Genomic DNA, 16,288 nt, shown 5'->3' on the forward strand with positions numbered 1-16,288 from the left:
AGATTTTGAACACTTTGAATATATTATAGTTTTAATCTCTAGATCATTATTATCTAAGGGGATGGAACCTTGTTTAAAAAGGAGAAGTCGTGTCACTGGGAATGGGCCGATACCAGGTCCGGTGTTACTCCCTGCCGCTACCCGAAGATCAGGGTGCTACCAGCACCACGCCCACCAGCAGGCCACCGCGCTCCCCCACACGATGAGAATGGACTAACCTGAAAGTGTAAGCAAGCCCCCAATCAAATGCTTTCTTTTATAAGAGTTACACTTGCAGACAAAGGCAGGTGGATCTCTGTGAGTTCTAGGCCAGCCGGTCGATAAAGTGAGTTCTAGGCCAGCCAAGATTGTCAAACAAAGAAACCCTGTCTCAGAAATACCAGGGGAAAATAAAAAGAGTTGCCTCTTCACAGCAATAGAAAAATGAGCAAGACACTGGTTAAGGCAACTGCTGCCAATGCTTCACTAAATGGACATGGTATGCCTGTCAAATTGTCTTCTAAATAACTGTGCTCGCGCCCGGGGGACAGTGCCACTGCCCTCTGCAGCTCCCACTTGCAGTGGGTTGTGGGGACTCTAAACTAGTTACTTTCCTATTGCTGTGAAGAGATGTCAGCACCAAGGCAACACACAGAGAAGAAAGGGTTTGTGGTCTCAGAGGCTTAGAGTCCACTATGGGCGGCAGCAGGCAGCTAAAGCAGCAGCTGAGAGCTCACATCCTCAGTGGCAAGCAGGAAAACGAAAGCTAACTCAAAATGCCGGGGAGTCTCTGAAACATCCGAGCCTGCACACGGTGACACACCTCCTCCAACAAGGCTACGCCTCCTAATCCTTCCCAAGCAGCCCCACCGACTAGGAAGCAAGTATCCAAACATGTACCTATGAGAAGCCATTCTCATCCAAGACACCACTGGCTTGTGACTGGCTGTGTGCTCAGAACAGCTCTAAGTGGGGACATCTACATCATTTCCCCAAGGCTTAGGGAACATCACAGAAGACAGGCCACAAGGAATGCCAGACCCCAGGATGCTGTGGACTGTTGGGAAACACTGGCATCAGGGCACAGCACGGTCCCAGCACTCTCGGAATCACAAAAGCTGTGATTACCTGCGCAAGAGCTGTGAAAGATGAGGCTGATAGCATCTTATCACGGAAGGAGAATGAACATATGAGGCCCCGGCCCTGCATGCAGTGCCATGGGCAGTTAGTGGCTGCTAACAAAGGAAGAGAGATTTCCTTCAGTGGTGAACCCATGCTCCTGTAAATATTGTCTCAGCCATGCTCCGATAAGCAACCTTAATGAAACTCATTAGGTTTACCAAAAGGAAGACTTGAGAGTAGAAAGGGCTGAGTTAGGAGAGGAAAGAGAGTCATCAGGAATGGGAGGGGTCAGACAGGGTAATGGGGTAAATAATGGGGTAAATGCTTATGTATATGTGCATATCTATTATATATTGTATTATACTGTGTATAATAATGCCATACTTAACATATAAATACTTATGCTAATAAAATGTCAAACAATGACAATTTATGAACCATGTATGTTTTCATTTCTAGCCCTTCAAAACATCCACAGTGAAACATACAGATACATCATGTGTTATTAAATGCAGTCATCTGTGGTGGTTGGCTCACTTTTACGCATTTAAAAACAAAAAAAAAAAGTTAACTCATATAACAACCAAAACTGTTGGTAGGACAAATGTGATGGCACACATCTTTAATACTGGAGAAGTACAGGCAGGCAGATGTCTCTGAGTTTGAGGCCAGTCTGATTTAGACAGAAAGTTCCAGGCCAGGCAGGGCTACATAGTGAAACCCTGTCTCAATACTTTTTATTTAACATTCATTCGCTTGCCTTATACTCTAAACATTCACTCCTGTGGTTTATGAGCCTTCCTTTATTATTCTTGCCCTGGGCCCTGGAAATATTAAAGGTAGCAAACTGCTGAGAAAAATGCTAAAGAAATATAATATCGATTCAATAATGCACGGAACATCTAAATAATAGAATTGGATGGAAATTTCAATAAGACATGTAAAACAGGGCTTGGAGCAAAACCATTAGGGATCAAGTTTGGCTCAGTAGGTATGAATGAAGCCTTAGTTATTTGAGCTCTTTTTGCCTCCATTTCTGCATCTGAAAAGAGGGAAATAATAGGATTCTGTTGATTAGTCTATTTGTTGATTTGACACGCGGTCTCACATAGCCTAGAATGGCCTAGAACTTGCTAATGTAGTCAAGGCTGGCTTGGAATTCCTTATCATCCTGCCTGCCTTCCAGAGTGCCAGGATTACACGTGTGCACCCCCAGCAGCCAAAGAAGAATTTGTTGCCAAACCTGGCAAGCTAAATTTAATCTCCAGGGTGAAGCCCACACGGCAGGAGAAAACCAATTCCCACAAGTTGTCCTGAGACCTCCTTACAAGTACTGTATCGAGTACTGTGGCACTTTCTCAAACACACATGCACACACACATACAATTTTGTTTGTTTATTTTGGGTTTGGGGGTTTTGGGGGGCTTGTTTTTTGTTTTGGTTTGTTTTAGGGGGTTGTTTGTTTGTTTGTTTGGGGTTTTTTGAGACAGGATTTCTCTGTGTAACTTTGGCTATCCTGGAACTCACTCTGTAGACCAAGCTCAATTCCAGTTCACAGTGATCCGCCTACCTCTGCCTCCCACATGCAGGAATTAAAGGTGTGTGTCACCACAACCTGGCAATAAGGGTAATTTTAAAAAATAAATACATACATAAATAAATAAATAAGAAAATACAGGTGAGCACAGTACTACAGTACAGCACCCTGAAAGGTAAGGCAGGAAAAATTTTTAGTTCAAAGCCAGCCTGGGCTACAGAGAAAGATCTTATTTTCAGAAAACAAAAAATAGGCAGGGGAGTCAGAAGTGACAGACCCATTTCAGCTACATTGTGAGTCTGGGGCCACTGTCCTAAAAAAAGAAAGTCAAAATTAAAAGGCAAAAATAAACCAGAAAAAAAATCAATATCTTGACCTAGGCTCAACAGAACAAAAAGAAATAAATGAGAAAATGTGTGATTCCCAGTTTGTTTCCCAGAGATTCAAAATTGTATATTTTTGTACATTTCTGGCGAATAGGTAAAGAGCTCAGAAGGAAAGAACGGGCTCCAGCTGCCCACACACTTACACCGTTAAAAAGCCAGTCATGTGTCTGAGGATGGGCACCGAAGATGATGACTAAATGTGAGACAAAGGGATTTGGGAGTTGGGTTAAGAAAAACAAAATCTAAAATAAGACTTTGATGGCAATGATTGCACAACTCCATAAAATTTACTAACGATACTTAAGTTATGTATCTATAAGTAAATCTTATGTTACAAATTAAGCATTAGAAATAAAAGTAAGTAAAGGTATGCACTGTGATCTTAGCACTCAGGAGGCTGGGCTGGGAGGATTCCCTGTTCAAGGACAGCCAAGATTACATAGACAGACCCTGTATCAAAAGCAAATAAGCAAGCCAGTCCCTGTAAGTGATCAAAACAGTGAGGGTCTCATAGCGTGTACACAGAGCTGTCGGCATCGGTGCATGAGTTATTTACAGGAAAATAATGTCAGCCAAAAAGGATGAAGGCGGAAAGGGAGTGTGCAGAGAATAACACATTGTCGTTTGTGGAAGAGGCAGGCAGGGCACACACATGGGATCCCAGCACTCAGGGGGCTAAGGCGGGGGACCACAAGTGTGAGGTCAGAGCCTCCCTCCACAAGTGGGGGGATGGTAAAAAATAAAATAAAACAGAGCTGGCAAGGCGATGACGGGGCCGGCAAAGGTGTCGTGACCAAAGTTTATCCCGGGAACCCCCCTGACGGCTACATATGTCCCATGGCAGTCAAGCTTGCACACGCGGCAGAGCTGCAGTTCACCGTGTAGACCAGGCTGGCCCAGAACTTCCCTGTCTCCTCTGTGCTAGGAGTAAGGGCATGCACCGCCACACCCAGCAGGATGATTTTTTTTAACTGAATCTTTTAATCAAAAGTAAAGAAAATGCATATGCATACATGCATGCTGTGTCACACTGGCATATATACATACAGCTCTCTCTGAAAATATTCCCAAGAAATCATTTACAGTGCCAGCTTCTAGGGAGGGAAATAGAACTGGGGCTCGTGGTGGACAAAAGACTACCCACTGAGGGTTCCAGTGCCTGGCTCTGTAACAAGTCACATGCTCCCCAGACCCAGGGGCTTAAGCTCTCCAGACAAGGCTCACTGCATAAGAGACTAGAGACCCTGCAGAGCTCACTGGGCAGCCCAGCCAAAAGGGCAGACTTCTGGCTCAGCATGCCTCAGAACAAGACAGCGAGCAAGAGGCAGTTGTCCAGCTTGCATCCTACTCTGATCTTGCATACTTACATATGCACACACACACATATACACACAACCAAAAACAACCACAGTCTGTATGGTATCTCACGGCTTTGGGGGCTCAGGAGACCAGACGGAGCCTGCCAGAGATAGCTTATCTCTGCTCTGTGATGTCTGCGCTCCTATGGCTTGTTGTGTTTTGTGACCAAAAATGAGTAAAATAAGACAAGATGAATGCACAAGTGTGTGCGTGTGTGTGCGCGCGTGTGTGTATGTGTGTGTGTGTGTGTGTGTGTGTGTGTGTGTGTTCACGCTGTATTACCCACAAGCCTATGCACTCAGAAGGATCTTGGTGGAATAAATGAAGAGAATAACATGCCCCATTTTCTCTACGGCCCCTTTACCCATCAGTCCCTGGCCCTCTACATCAGTGGTTCTCACCCATGGGCCTCGACCATCCAGTGGTTGAGAGACCCTTTCACAGGAATTGCCTAAGACCATCAGAAAACAGTAGCAGAGTTATAGTTGTGAAGTAGCCGTGAAATCATTTTATGGTTGGGGTCACCGTGAGGACCTGTATGAAAGGGTCTCAGCACTAGGAAGGTGAAGAAACGCCACTGCCCAACCTTCTTTTTCTCCCCAGCGCCAGGGCACAGAGCCTGAAGGTCACACCCAGAACAAAGTCCCCTCTGTTTGCAAGTGGACACATCTTGTATCATACTGACTGCAGAGAACTGTATCAGCTGAGCGTCTGGAGCAGAAAATAGAGGAGGGAATTGTCCTTGGTCAGGGCTGGGCAGGAACAGACTTCTCACACACATGGAGACAGGCAGAAGCCAACAGATGCAGAAGTTAACAACCAGATGTGCACACAGGAGAGAAGACAGGCTGACCTTGAATTCCTGTCTGTCTCTTGTCTCTGTCCCACAAGAGCCAGAACTACAGGTCTGCACCACTTGCCTGTTTGTTGAGACAAGGTCTCCATATACAACCCTGGTTAGCCTGAAACTATTGAGGTTTAATAAGGATCAGGAGAAACAAATAAGCCGAACAGATGTTTATTCAGGAAGAAATAACTTACAATATAGACAGATGAACACCAGCAGGTTCCTGGTCCCAAGGATGCCTCCGGATGCTCTCTTGTCCCCATGCTGCAAGCCAGAGAGCTCTGGGGCCCCCAGGTAACATCCACCCCTGTCCCTAACCCCAATGGACATGGTCAGTGCCACAGGTGTGGACAAAGTGAACAGCTTACTACGTGGAACTCTCTACCTTACCCAGGCCAGCCTCAAATGTATGGTGGTCTTCTGCTTCCTCCTCACAATTCCAGCATTACAGGCATGCACCACCTCAACTAGCTCTAAAGGCGTGGCGCTGAGGGCCGACACAAAGCCGTTGTTAGAAATGATGGGTTTACTACAGCTGAGTTTGAACCCCTGGTCCCAACCAACTCCTGGGTAATAAAATCAACTGCCCAGGTCACAAAGGGCATTTTTAAAGAAAAACTACAATGGAGAAAAATCATTCAACACCATCATCCACCAAAAAAAATAATAATAATAATAATGGAAAGTGAAGTGGTGGTGCTACATCTCTGACAACAACTAAAATATTTAGATGGTTTAGAACAACTAAAACCAAAAGTGAGACAATATGTAAACGAGAATGGAGTTCTTAAACACTGCCAGCAAATGCAAAATAGCACAGCTACTCTGCAAAATTGTTTGGCAGTCTCTTATAAAAGTAAAAATACTTACCATATGACCTAGCATTCATCCCAAGAAATGAAAACACATACATATGCATCAATTATGTAGAGGTTCATCCCAGCTCTAGTTTAGAAGGCCAAACTGGAAATTGCCAAAATGCCGTTGAGGAGATGGTATGTTTATTCCAAGGAACAGGAATACTACTCAGGGTTGAAAATGAATGAATCGAAACGCTGGGTATGGTGGTTCAACTCACATCTATAATGCCGGCCTACAGGAAACTGAGGCAGGAGGAGCTCAAATGGCAGCTAGCCTGGACTACACAAGACCCCATCTCAAAAAGCAAATGGACATGAATGTATGATGTAATCAACCATGTGGCAGGCCTTTGTGATGGTCAGGGTTAGTTGTCAACTTGATGGGACAAGAATTGCCTAGGAGGGACTGGAGAACGCTCCACAGTTAAGAGTACACACTGCTCGAGCAAAGGGCTGGGGGTTTGAGTCCAAGCACCTGTACAAGGCAGTTTCACAACTACCCATAATGCCAGCTCCGGAGGAGTCAACACCTCTGGCATCCTCAGGCATCAACATATACTCGCGTACATATGCCCACACACAGATATATACATATACATAATTAAAAACAATAAAGGGAGTCTTTTAAAAACTTTTTAAAACATGAACCATCCAAGAGACAAGCCTCCAGGAGCACCTGTGGCCTGCCTGAAAGGGAGTTTTTTGAGTAGGTTAATTGATGAAGATACACCTTCACTGTGGGTGTGGCCATTTCCTGGATCTTAGACTGCACACCACTGAGCACCAGCATCCATCACCCTCTGCTTCCTGTGTGATGTAGCCAGCTGCTTCAAGGCCCTTCAGCCTTAACTTCTCTGCCAGGACAGATTGTGTCCCTGAACTATGAGCTGAAATAAATCCATTCTCCCTGAGTTTGCTTTGGTCAGAGTATTTTATCCAGTGACAGGACAAGAAACAGACCCTATGGGCACAATAGAGCCAGTCTCAAAGGAATCCATACTCTGGTGCTTGTGTGTAATAGCTCTGAAACGACAGTATTCCAAGAGGTGGAGGACAACTTCATGGCCGCTGGGGTGATGGCGTGAAACCCCGGGAGATGATGGGATGGGTCTGTGTCTGCACCGTGGTGGTCAGTCAAGTCTTCGGTGGCGGCTGCACCTGAGATGAAGCTGCAGAGAACTGCGCACACAGACGTAAGTGACCGCGCGCAGCCCTGGTGGGAGCTGGGAAGCGCCAGTCACAGATTGAACCAGTGGCTTTTGATACTGCCGTGTAGTTTTGTACTGGAGAACGGTAGAAGGGACCTTGGTAGGTTTTTCTTTCTGAAATTTCCCATGTCTGTAACTATATCAAAACAAATGACTCTAAACTGAAAAAAGGGAGTAAGGCAGAGGCCAGAGTCTGGCTCTCAGCAAGGGCAAGTGTCTTTCTGGTGGCAACTTCATTTCATTTTGTGTTCATGTGAACATGGTATCACCCTGGGAAATGTCCTTAATGTCCTTCTTTGGATAAGATTTTAAAAAACAAAAAAGCTTGGAAATTATTATCTTACAGCAAGTCTGGCTGGCTCCAAGGCTCTAGGGGCTGGAGACTTGTGAGGACCTGTGGCCTGGCTCATAAAAGTGTTGTCACTCACCTTGGCCAAAGCTAATACTATGGCAAGTATATAGTATCCTTCTGCCCATTGACAATCATGTTCTTGGGGCTGGAGGGCAGCTCAGCAGTTTAGCCAGAGATGGTCCTGGCTGGACTCCTGAAGCTGCCTGTGATTCGCCATAGTTTTCAATCGTCTGAGGACTCACCTGGGGTCAGAAGCCACATTTCCCAGTCTATGTCAGCAAGCCTCAGCTCCTCACCCGCTGGACACATACCTCCACTCTTTGTCACACAGACCTCTCTAAAGGGCTGCTCACATCACGCCAATTACCTGTCTTTATAATGGGAGGATGACATACATCAGATACCCATATGGAAATATATGACCTCATGTAGAGAATGACAGCTCTCCTGTCCTGATGGCATGAGTATAGGTGACCTGGCTGAGCAGGGCCACCTCAGTGGCCTGGACTGACCAACTCAACTATAACCCAGGCACACAGCCAAGCCTTGGGTTAGCCCACCCTAGCATCTGCCACATCTAGAACCTGCTGGAGCTTGTGAAGTGACTGGTCATACGGAAGGATACCCAGAGGATCTTCATGACTCGGGGTGGCCCCGAGAGTAAGGATCCAGTGATAATGATGTATCAGAAACCAGAGGCCTTGAGCCAGTGCCTCATTGCAATAAAGCTGCTCGCCGGTAAAGCTGATTGGACAAAAGGGTGTGCTATATGACACTCCCAATGCCATCAGAACCAGTGACGAAGTGTTGGAGAGGCTGGAAAGGTGGATGATTGCCTGCTTGATTTGGTTTGGTTTAATTTTTTTTTTTAATTTTTCATTTGGGAGGCTGCTTCATGGGGAAGGGGAGGGGACGGAAGGACTGGAAGGTGAGCAGAACTGGGGTGCAAAATGTGAAATTCCCTGAGATTCTATAAAGAAATTACATACATGCATACATACATGCATACATACATACATGCATACATACATACATATATTTTAAAGGCAGCTCGCTCCTCACAATGCCGATAGTGCAGGTGCTCAGGGTCTGGGTCAGGGTCAGGGACTTACCGGTTCCTGTCCCCTAACTCAAAGAATTGAAACAAAAGCCCACATTGACTGCAAAGTAGCCGTCAAGGAAACTTTATTGAAAGCAAAGCTACAGTGCAGCCAGAACACACTTCAGAAGGGCAATGGCCTTAATGAGCAAAGTGCTTGGGGGCCCAAGTGTCACTTAGGGCTCGCCTGCAAGGATCCAAGAGAAGGAGAAACGTGATTCCTACTAGGCATAGTGAGAAGGATTCTTTGTTCTGATTGATGGATTACGTCATATAACCATTTTTCAACTGTGTGTGTCCCTTCTCAGAATATACCTGGGTTATTTGTATATACACCCAATCTGCATGGGCACCAGATTGTAACGATGGCAAAGTCACTTGAAAACCCAGCACTGGGTAAGCAGAGGCAGTGCATGCCTGCCTGAACCACGTGGACAGTTCAAAGCCAGCCTGGGCTATATAGCAAGACCCTGCTTCAAAAACTAAAACACATAAAACATACATTCATATTTGGCCAGGGAGATGACTTCATACATAAAGATACCAGGCACCAAGCCCGAGACCAGTTTCAGAGGCCCACACAGGAAAAAGACAGAACCTACCCCCACTGGTTCTCAGTTATCCTGGTTCTCAGTTATCCTCTGTGAATATCTTCCATGACCTCCACATGCCTGCACACACGTGCTGAAGCGCGCGCGCGCACACACACACACACACACACACACACACACACACAATAGTTAAAAACAAAGCATGTCAAGGGGCTGCAGAGACAGCTCAGCGGTTACATGTACTGCACTCACAGAGGTCTAAGTTTGGCTCCCAGCACCCACATCAAGCAGCTTTACAAACACTTGCAACTCTAGCCTCGGGAGATCCTATGCTCTCTTCCAATTTCTGGGGGTACCCGCATGAATGTGGCACACATAAGCTCACGCAGGGACACATTAATAACTCTTTAGAAGCAGCTGAGGGCAGGAAGGTGTGCTGCTGTTCAGCCCTGCACCCTTCTGCAGACCAGAATCCCCGTCAGGGACCAGCAATACGCAATAGTTAAGGAGCTTCACCCCTTAACTAATGTGATCAGGACAATTCTCCATAAGCATGCCCAAAAGCCCAACTCTGAGTGAGTCTAAGTTCTGTCAAATTGACAGCACTAACCATGAGACACAGGCTCCATCCCGATTCGCTTCCCATGTTTCTTCTGTCTAATGTCACCAGATGGCAAGACCAATCCCACAAAGGAGACTTTCACAAATGTAACCCCAGCTATAGAAGGAGCAGGGAGGTGGCGTTTTTGTCTCCTTGTGAGCATCCTTTCGCACACTGCATAGTATGTGAGCACGCTATACAGAAGCATAAGCCACTCCTATAACAGCCCAAACAGCTGCCCACTGTGCACTGAATGCCTCGTCAGAGTGCTCATCACCGCTCCAGCAATAACTCACTCTCCTGGCTGGGACACTTGAGCATTTGTTCAAAGGAATGCAGACTGAGCAGTGACCATGTCAGACAATGCACTCGGCACTGGGGAAATGGCAGCAGAGAACAGAGCTAAGGTCTCTCATTTCCTGTCGTGGGATGTGGAAGAAAAACGAAAATATAGCATGTCTGGTTATGCTGTGGCTAGAGGCAGAGTCTACGAAGACAAAATGAAACACAATACAATAAAGGGTATTGGGTATAAATACAATCAATACACAATAAAAGGCAAGGGTATTGTTACGATATAAGGGTACCCGAGATTCCCCGAGGAGAAGGACATGTGAACGGTCTCCTAAACTAAGACAGAACAAAGTCAAAAGTCCTTGCAGCCAAACATAATCTAGGAGCTGAGGATCCAATCAATTGGTTGAGTTCTTGCCTAGCATGAAGAAGGCCCTGGGTTCAACTAGCACCACATAAGCCAGGCACGCTGCCATGCACCTGCAACCCAGTACTTGGAGGTAGAGGCAAAAGGAACAGAAAAATCGAAGTTTTTCTTAGCTACACAGCAAATTTGATATCGACCTGGGCTACATGAGAGCCAGCCCCCCCTCCCAAAAATAAGGCAATCTGGACTCTATCCACGAAGCCATGGATCATAGACACCACATCCATCATGAACCCTTGTCTTGGTGGGATTGGTGATTAGGCCGGAAGGCTCCACAGCTGTCCCTCACCTCAGCAGCTTTTATAAAATTACCATTCTGTCCACATCTTCATTCTAGTCTGATAAAAATGTCATACTTCAGATTTGAGCTGTAGCTCGGCTGATAGAGTACTGATCTACCCTACACAAAGCCCTGGGTTCAAACCCAATACCAAACAAAGAGGTCTAGTGTCTCATGCCATAATCCCAAGTTGAAAGCAAGAAGGCCAGCTACATAGCAAGTTCCAGGCCAGCCTGAGACTGTGAAGAGCCTGTTTCAAAACAAATAAAAGTTAAATAACAAAATAAAACAAACAAAAAAGAAACCAACAACACAATGCCAGGCTGGACAAGAGAGGAAAGAAAGGCTCCTCCCACCTCTCCGCCCCCTCCCCCGCTGGCCATCGGCTTACTCCAAGCCATCTGTGAGCAGTGTCCAGTCTGCTCCAAGCAGCAGACAGAAACATCATCACTGATAATGACAGCCCCAGTGGTAAGTGAACACAAAGCCGGAGCCCTATCGATCGAGTCATTCCTCTACTCTGAGTGTGTCTTGCCATCACCCTCCACACTCAGAATCCTGCCACCTACTCCACATACACTCAGCGAACACTGACTCTGTGTGTGTGTGTGTGTGTGTGTGTGTGTGTGCCATGAAAGACACACAGGAAAAGGTCTCCAAGCGGGACCTGGGGACCTGACACTCCCAGGTTCTGACTTTCTTGTGCCTTGTGGTTTTCCCAGTTGCTTGTTGCTCTGTAACAAGACATCCAGAAACTTAATACCATCAAGCAGCTGTGATGTCTGCCCTGCTCCTGAGTTGGGTTTGGCCAGGGACAGCTTGTCTCCACTCCACTCTGGAATGCAGACATGCAGCCCTTCCTCCCAGATGCTGGATTCCCTCAGAGCCTGGAGGCAACACCCTTGCAGACAGTGGCTCAAAGCCCTGTGGTCCTTTATGGCCTGGCCTCTTAAGTCATAAAGGCTCATTTCTGCCACATTTACTAGAAGAAAGTCGGTAAGGCAACCTGGAGGTGAGAAACGGTGAGAGAATGGTTGGGTTACCTGCGAGGATTTTTAAGTCTATGAGATTGAATGAGGCCGCTAGATTCGATCATTACTTTTGTTCATTTATTTTTGGTCTGTTTTTGAGACAGGGTCTCAGGTAGCCCACACTTGCCTCCAACTCACTCTGTAGCTAAGGCTGGCCTTTAACTCCTGACGCTTCTCCCTCTACCTCCCAGGAACTAAGATTGTTTATGTGACATTGGGGATGAAGCCCAGGGTCTCAAGTATGTTAGGCAAGCACTCTATCAACTCAGTTACATCCCCAGCCTGACCATATTGTTAAGCGCAAATGCTGAAGAGGGTGTTTTATTTCTGCAGAGGAGTCACTGAGCTGAACTTAGCAAGAACAGGGAATGTCTGCGAGTGGACTTAATGATCTTTTGTTTGGGGATCCAGCAAGCTTACTCCCCCGCCCCCATCTGCATCCTCTCTCTGTGCCTCTGCCTAGAAAAGTCAAATTCCTTTCCTAAATAAAGAGAAGTTGGGACTGGAGTTCACCTTGGGCCCAAACTTGTACAACTGAACATGTATTCACTCATGTCAAGGTGAAGCTCATGACGATCAAACCTACTTAGTTTGCATCCAACAAGGAATCGGGTGCCAGTGAAACCCTCCAGGGAGACTGTATCTCTGGATGTCTGGATAGTTTCGTGCTCAAGTTTAGCAGACCCTTCAGCAAGCAGAGACTGTTTCAATCCACCCAGGTCAGCTTTTGCTCTCTCCAGAGACCAGTTTGACTAATGGACCATGTGACTAAGTCTGACCAAGGAAATGAAGACAGAAGTAAAGAAATCCTGGCCCATAAAAACCTAGTGTGGTCCTCTTTCCTGGTCCACTGTCTGGAGGGAGGGATAGAGAGGCTCCACATTAACAGGAGAGAGGAGGCCTGAGTCACTATGTGGCTGGTGGAGAGCACAAAGCCAGGCATGGTAGCATGGGCTTTTAGCCCCAAGATCCAGGCTAATCTCTGTGAGTTCAAAGCTAGCCTGGTCTACACAGTAAGTTGCAGGTCAGCCAGGGCTACAAAGTGAAGCCCTGTCATAACAAAAGAAGTTAGCACAGATCTTGTTGCATCAGTTTTTTAAAAAAAAAAAAAAAAAAAAAAAGAATTTTCTTTAAAATATTTATTTTTTATTTCACGTACAAGACTGTTTGCCTGACTTGTAACATGTCTGTGTACCACATGCATACCTGGTGCCCAAGGAGACCGGCAGAGGATGTAGGATCTCCTAAAACTGGAGCTACGGAAGTCTGTGAGCCACCATGGGGGTGAGCCACCTCTCCAGGCCTCCAAATAAACTTTTATTCCCTCAAGCGCCCTAGCAAAGATGTTTTGGCGGTTGTCTATCTGGACCGTCATTCAGAAGTGGTTCTCCTGTTCCTCTCTTGTCAGTGGGGGGTGGATAAGTTTCACCCCTAGCTGAATATAATAAAACTTATTATCTAATGGGGTCGCACAAGCTGAAGAGGTAACTTTTTCTAGGAATACATTATTCCACTCCCGAAATGAGTTAATAAGTAAAGCAAGATTTGAAGGCACACTGGCTTTTTTTTTTTTTTTTTTTTTTTTCTTTTTCTTTTTAAAATCACATTGAAGGTTAACTGAAGGAGGTAAACCACACCCTCTGATACTGTGTTCCTAAGAGGCCACTCACTGAGAGAGGGAACAGCGAGCGAGCGGAGCCGCCCCCCCCCCCAGGACTCCTAGCTCCCACCTCCACCCTTAGACAATGCCCGAAACAGTGTGTGTGTTTTAAGAAGCACCGGCCACAAGAAAGGAGAGAAAGAGACTCTAGAGAGGCAAACACCAGTGACTTAGGGCGAGGCGGGTTGGGTGTCTCCCGCGAGCAGGGCTGCAGCAGAGCGCGCGTGCTCGCCCGCACACCCACAACCCCACACTACACATGCACGCAACAAAACCTCAAGTCCTGCCCCGCTGCCCCCCACGCCCTCCCCACGAGGCGAGCCGCGGACTCCTGGGTGCTGGGAGAAGGAGATGCAGCAGGGAGGGAGCCCGCGGGGAGCCGGCGTCTGCCACCCGCCACGCGGGACCGCAACGGGCAAAGGGCGCGGGCCGAGAAGGGCGGAGCCCTGACTGCCTGGAGATGCTGGGCCCCCACCCACCCCCCCACGCGCGCGCTGGCCACGCCCCCGCGCGCTGGCCACGCCCCCCGATGCGGCGGGCGAGGGGCGGGGCGGGGCGCGGTGTATATAAGGCGAGGGGCGGGCGCCGCTCTTTTGTCTCTTGCTGCAGCGAGGCGAGTGGGAGCACCTGGAGCGCGAGCTCGGAACGAGACTCCACGGTGAGGCACATCGCTGGGCTTAGGGCCTACCCTGGGTGGGGTCGGGGCAGCTTGCGGCTGGCGGTCGCGTACCCTCTGGGTTGCAACAGGCGGCTCGGCGGTTTGGAACATTCCGAGGCTGGCAGGCCACGCCCTGGGACTTCGGAGGGAGGGTGTGGTGGACGAGCCCCGGATCCTCGGCCTCCCCGCTACGGGAACGCCCCGGGCCGGGAATGCCACGTCGAGATGTGTCCGCGGAGGGCGCAGGATCCCGGGATCGCTGGTCACCCCCGAGCCTCAGGCCACCCACTCTCTATCGCCTTGGTTCGCCCATCAGGGTTGTAAGAAAATGGCAGACAAGCCGGACATGGGGGAAATCGCCAGCTTCGATAAGGCCAAGCTGAAGAAAACCGAGACGCAGGAAAAGAACACCCTGCCGACCAAAGAGAGTGAGTGTGCCCCCGCCTCCGGGTCCCCACCCCAGCACTCCGCCCTTCCCTGCTGAGCCAGCCCGGCACCCCCCACCCCGCACCCCCATCCCGGCCACTGCCCTCCACCCCAGCCACCCTTCCAGTTACACAAAGCACTCTGTCCTTTCCAAATCCCCTCCTTGTCCCCAGGCCTCGTGGGTGCCTCACCCACACCGGGTTTGTGGGGGTGGGGGGCCGCAAGGTGGCTGGCTCCATCCTCCAGTACCCACAACCCGCCCTTCGCAGCCATTGAACAGGAAAAGAGGAGTGAAATTTCCTAAAAGCCTAGACTGGAGGATTTCTCCACCCCACCCCACCCCGCCATCTCCGAGACCCCCTTCGTGATGTGGAGGAAGAGCCACCTGCAAGATGGACGCGAGCCACAAGCTGCACTGTGAACCCGGGCATTCCGCGCTGATGCCACCGGCCCGCGGGTCTCTTAAGGGGGACCCTCCCCCCACTAATCGGACTGCCAAATTTCACCGGTTTGCCCTGGGATATTATAGAAAATTATTTGTATGATTGATGAAAATAAAACACACCTCGTGGCATGGCTGGCGTGGTCTGAATCTTTTAGTTGAGTACGTGTGGGCAGAGCGCACTGGGAGTGAGTTGTGTCGCAGAGCCGGGCGCGGGGGAGGGGACATCACTTTTATTTTGGTTTTTACATACTTTGCCCCAAGGTTTTCTGGGTTCTCGGCCGCTCGAGCTCTCAATGCAACCCTCGTAAAATTTAACTCCATTTTGAAACATGCTGCCCAAAAGATTAAGATGGACTTCTGATTCGCTCTTCAAATGCTGCCCTGTCGCCTCTCACGCATACCAGAAGCAGTGATTTAAAGTCTGAGAGGAAAGGGGGCAAAGAGTCAATCTGGAATGTTGGAATTGGGCGAGGTGGGGTCGGTCCCTTATACAAGGTTTCTCCCCTGGATGTTACAGGATGAGATGAAATAAAAAACAAAGGCCGGATCTAGTGAAACAAGGTGATTTATCAGAACTTGCAGAAGGGACATCAGAACTACACCACGCGCAACGGCCCCAGGTGTGGGGAGGGTTTTTTCTTCAGGAGGTTTTTGGTTTTTATCTCTGGGCCTTCTGCAAATGCGTTGGCCATTAGAGGGCCAGTGTTGTCTGCGATCTGCAGAAGGAGTGGAAGTGAGGGAATGTGGCTGCCTGTGGCAGAACTGAAGGAGGTCACACCCTATCACGACCCCGGGGAAGGCGTGGGACCAGCCCACGAGGGGCCTAGTGGAGGAGGAGGAGCCCAGGACTACTGGGCATGAACCGGGCTTACATTTCAGGGGTAGCCTTTTCCGGGAGGAGGGAAGCGAGGGAGACAATTGACAGGGTTTGCCCCACACGTTTACCCCGCCTCCACCCCCGCCAAATGAGAAATTTAAAATCTAGTAGACAGGCAGTCAGAGTAGATCAGAGGCAAACAGGTTGGGGAGGCCCTGCCTATTTTATATAAAGGAGATACACAACAGACCTACACATTGTCAATTCCTGCCGCTGGTTCCTGGAGGCCTAAATCATCTTTGAATGGGGAAGAATTCCTTTTCACTGGAATTAGTGATTTCCCCCAGAT

At 48.3% G+C, this 16,288-nt stretch overlaps 1 protein-coding gene across 1 annotated transcript; it reads left to right on the top strand.

The window, feature by feature from the left end:
- Positions 1 to 14,038: 14,038 nt before the first annotated feature.
- On the top strand, positions 14,039 to 15,255 carry Tmsb10 (thymosin beta 10). The gene is made up of 3 exons (XM_051203001.1): positions 14,039 to 14,251; positions 14,568 to 14,679; positions 14,947 to 15,255. The coding sequence occupies exons 1-3, from the start codon at positions 14,054 to 14,056 to the stop codon at positions 14,979 to 14,981; spliced, it is 345 nt and encodes a 114-aa protein (XP_051058958.1). The 5' UTR covers positions 14,039 to 14,053; the 3' UTR covers positions 14,982 to 15,255.
- The last annotated feature ends 1,033 nt before the right edge of the window (positions 15,256 to 16,288 follow it).

Source organism: Phodopus roborovskii, unplaced genomic scaffold, assembly GCF_943737965.1.
Source record: "Phodopus roborovskii unplaced genomic scaffold, PHOROB, whole genome shotgun sequence".
NCBI classification, from domain to species: domain Eukaryota; kingdom Metazoa; phylum Chordata; class Mammalia; order Rodentia; family Cricetidae; genus Phodopus; species Phodopus roborovskii.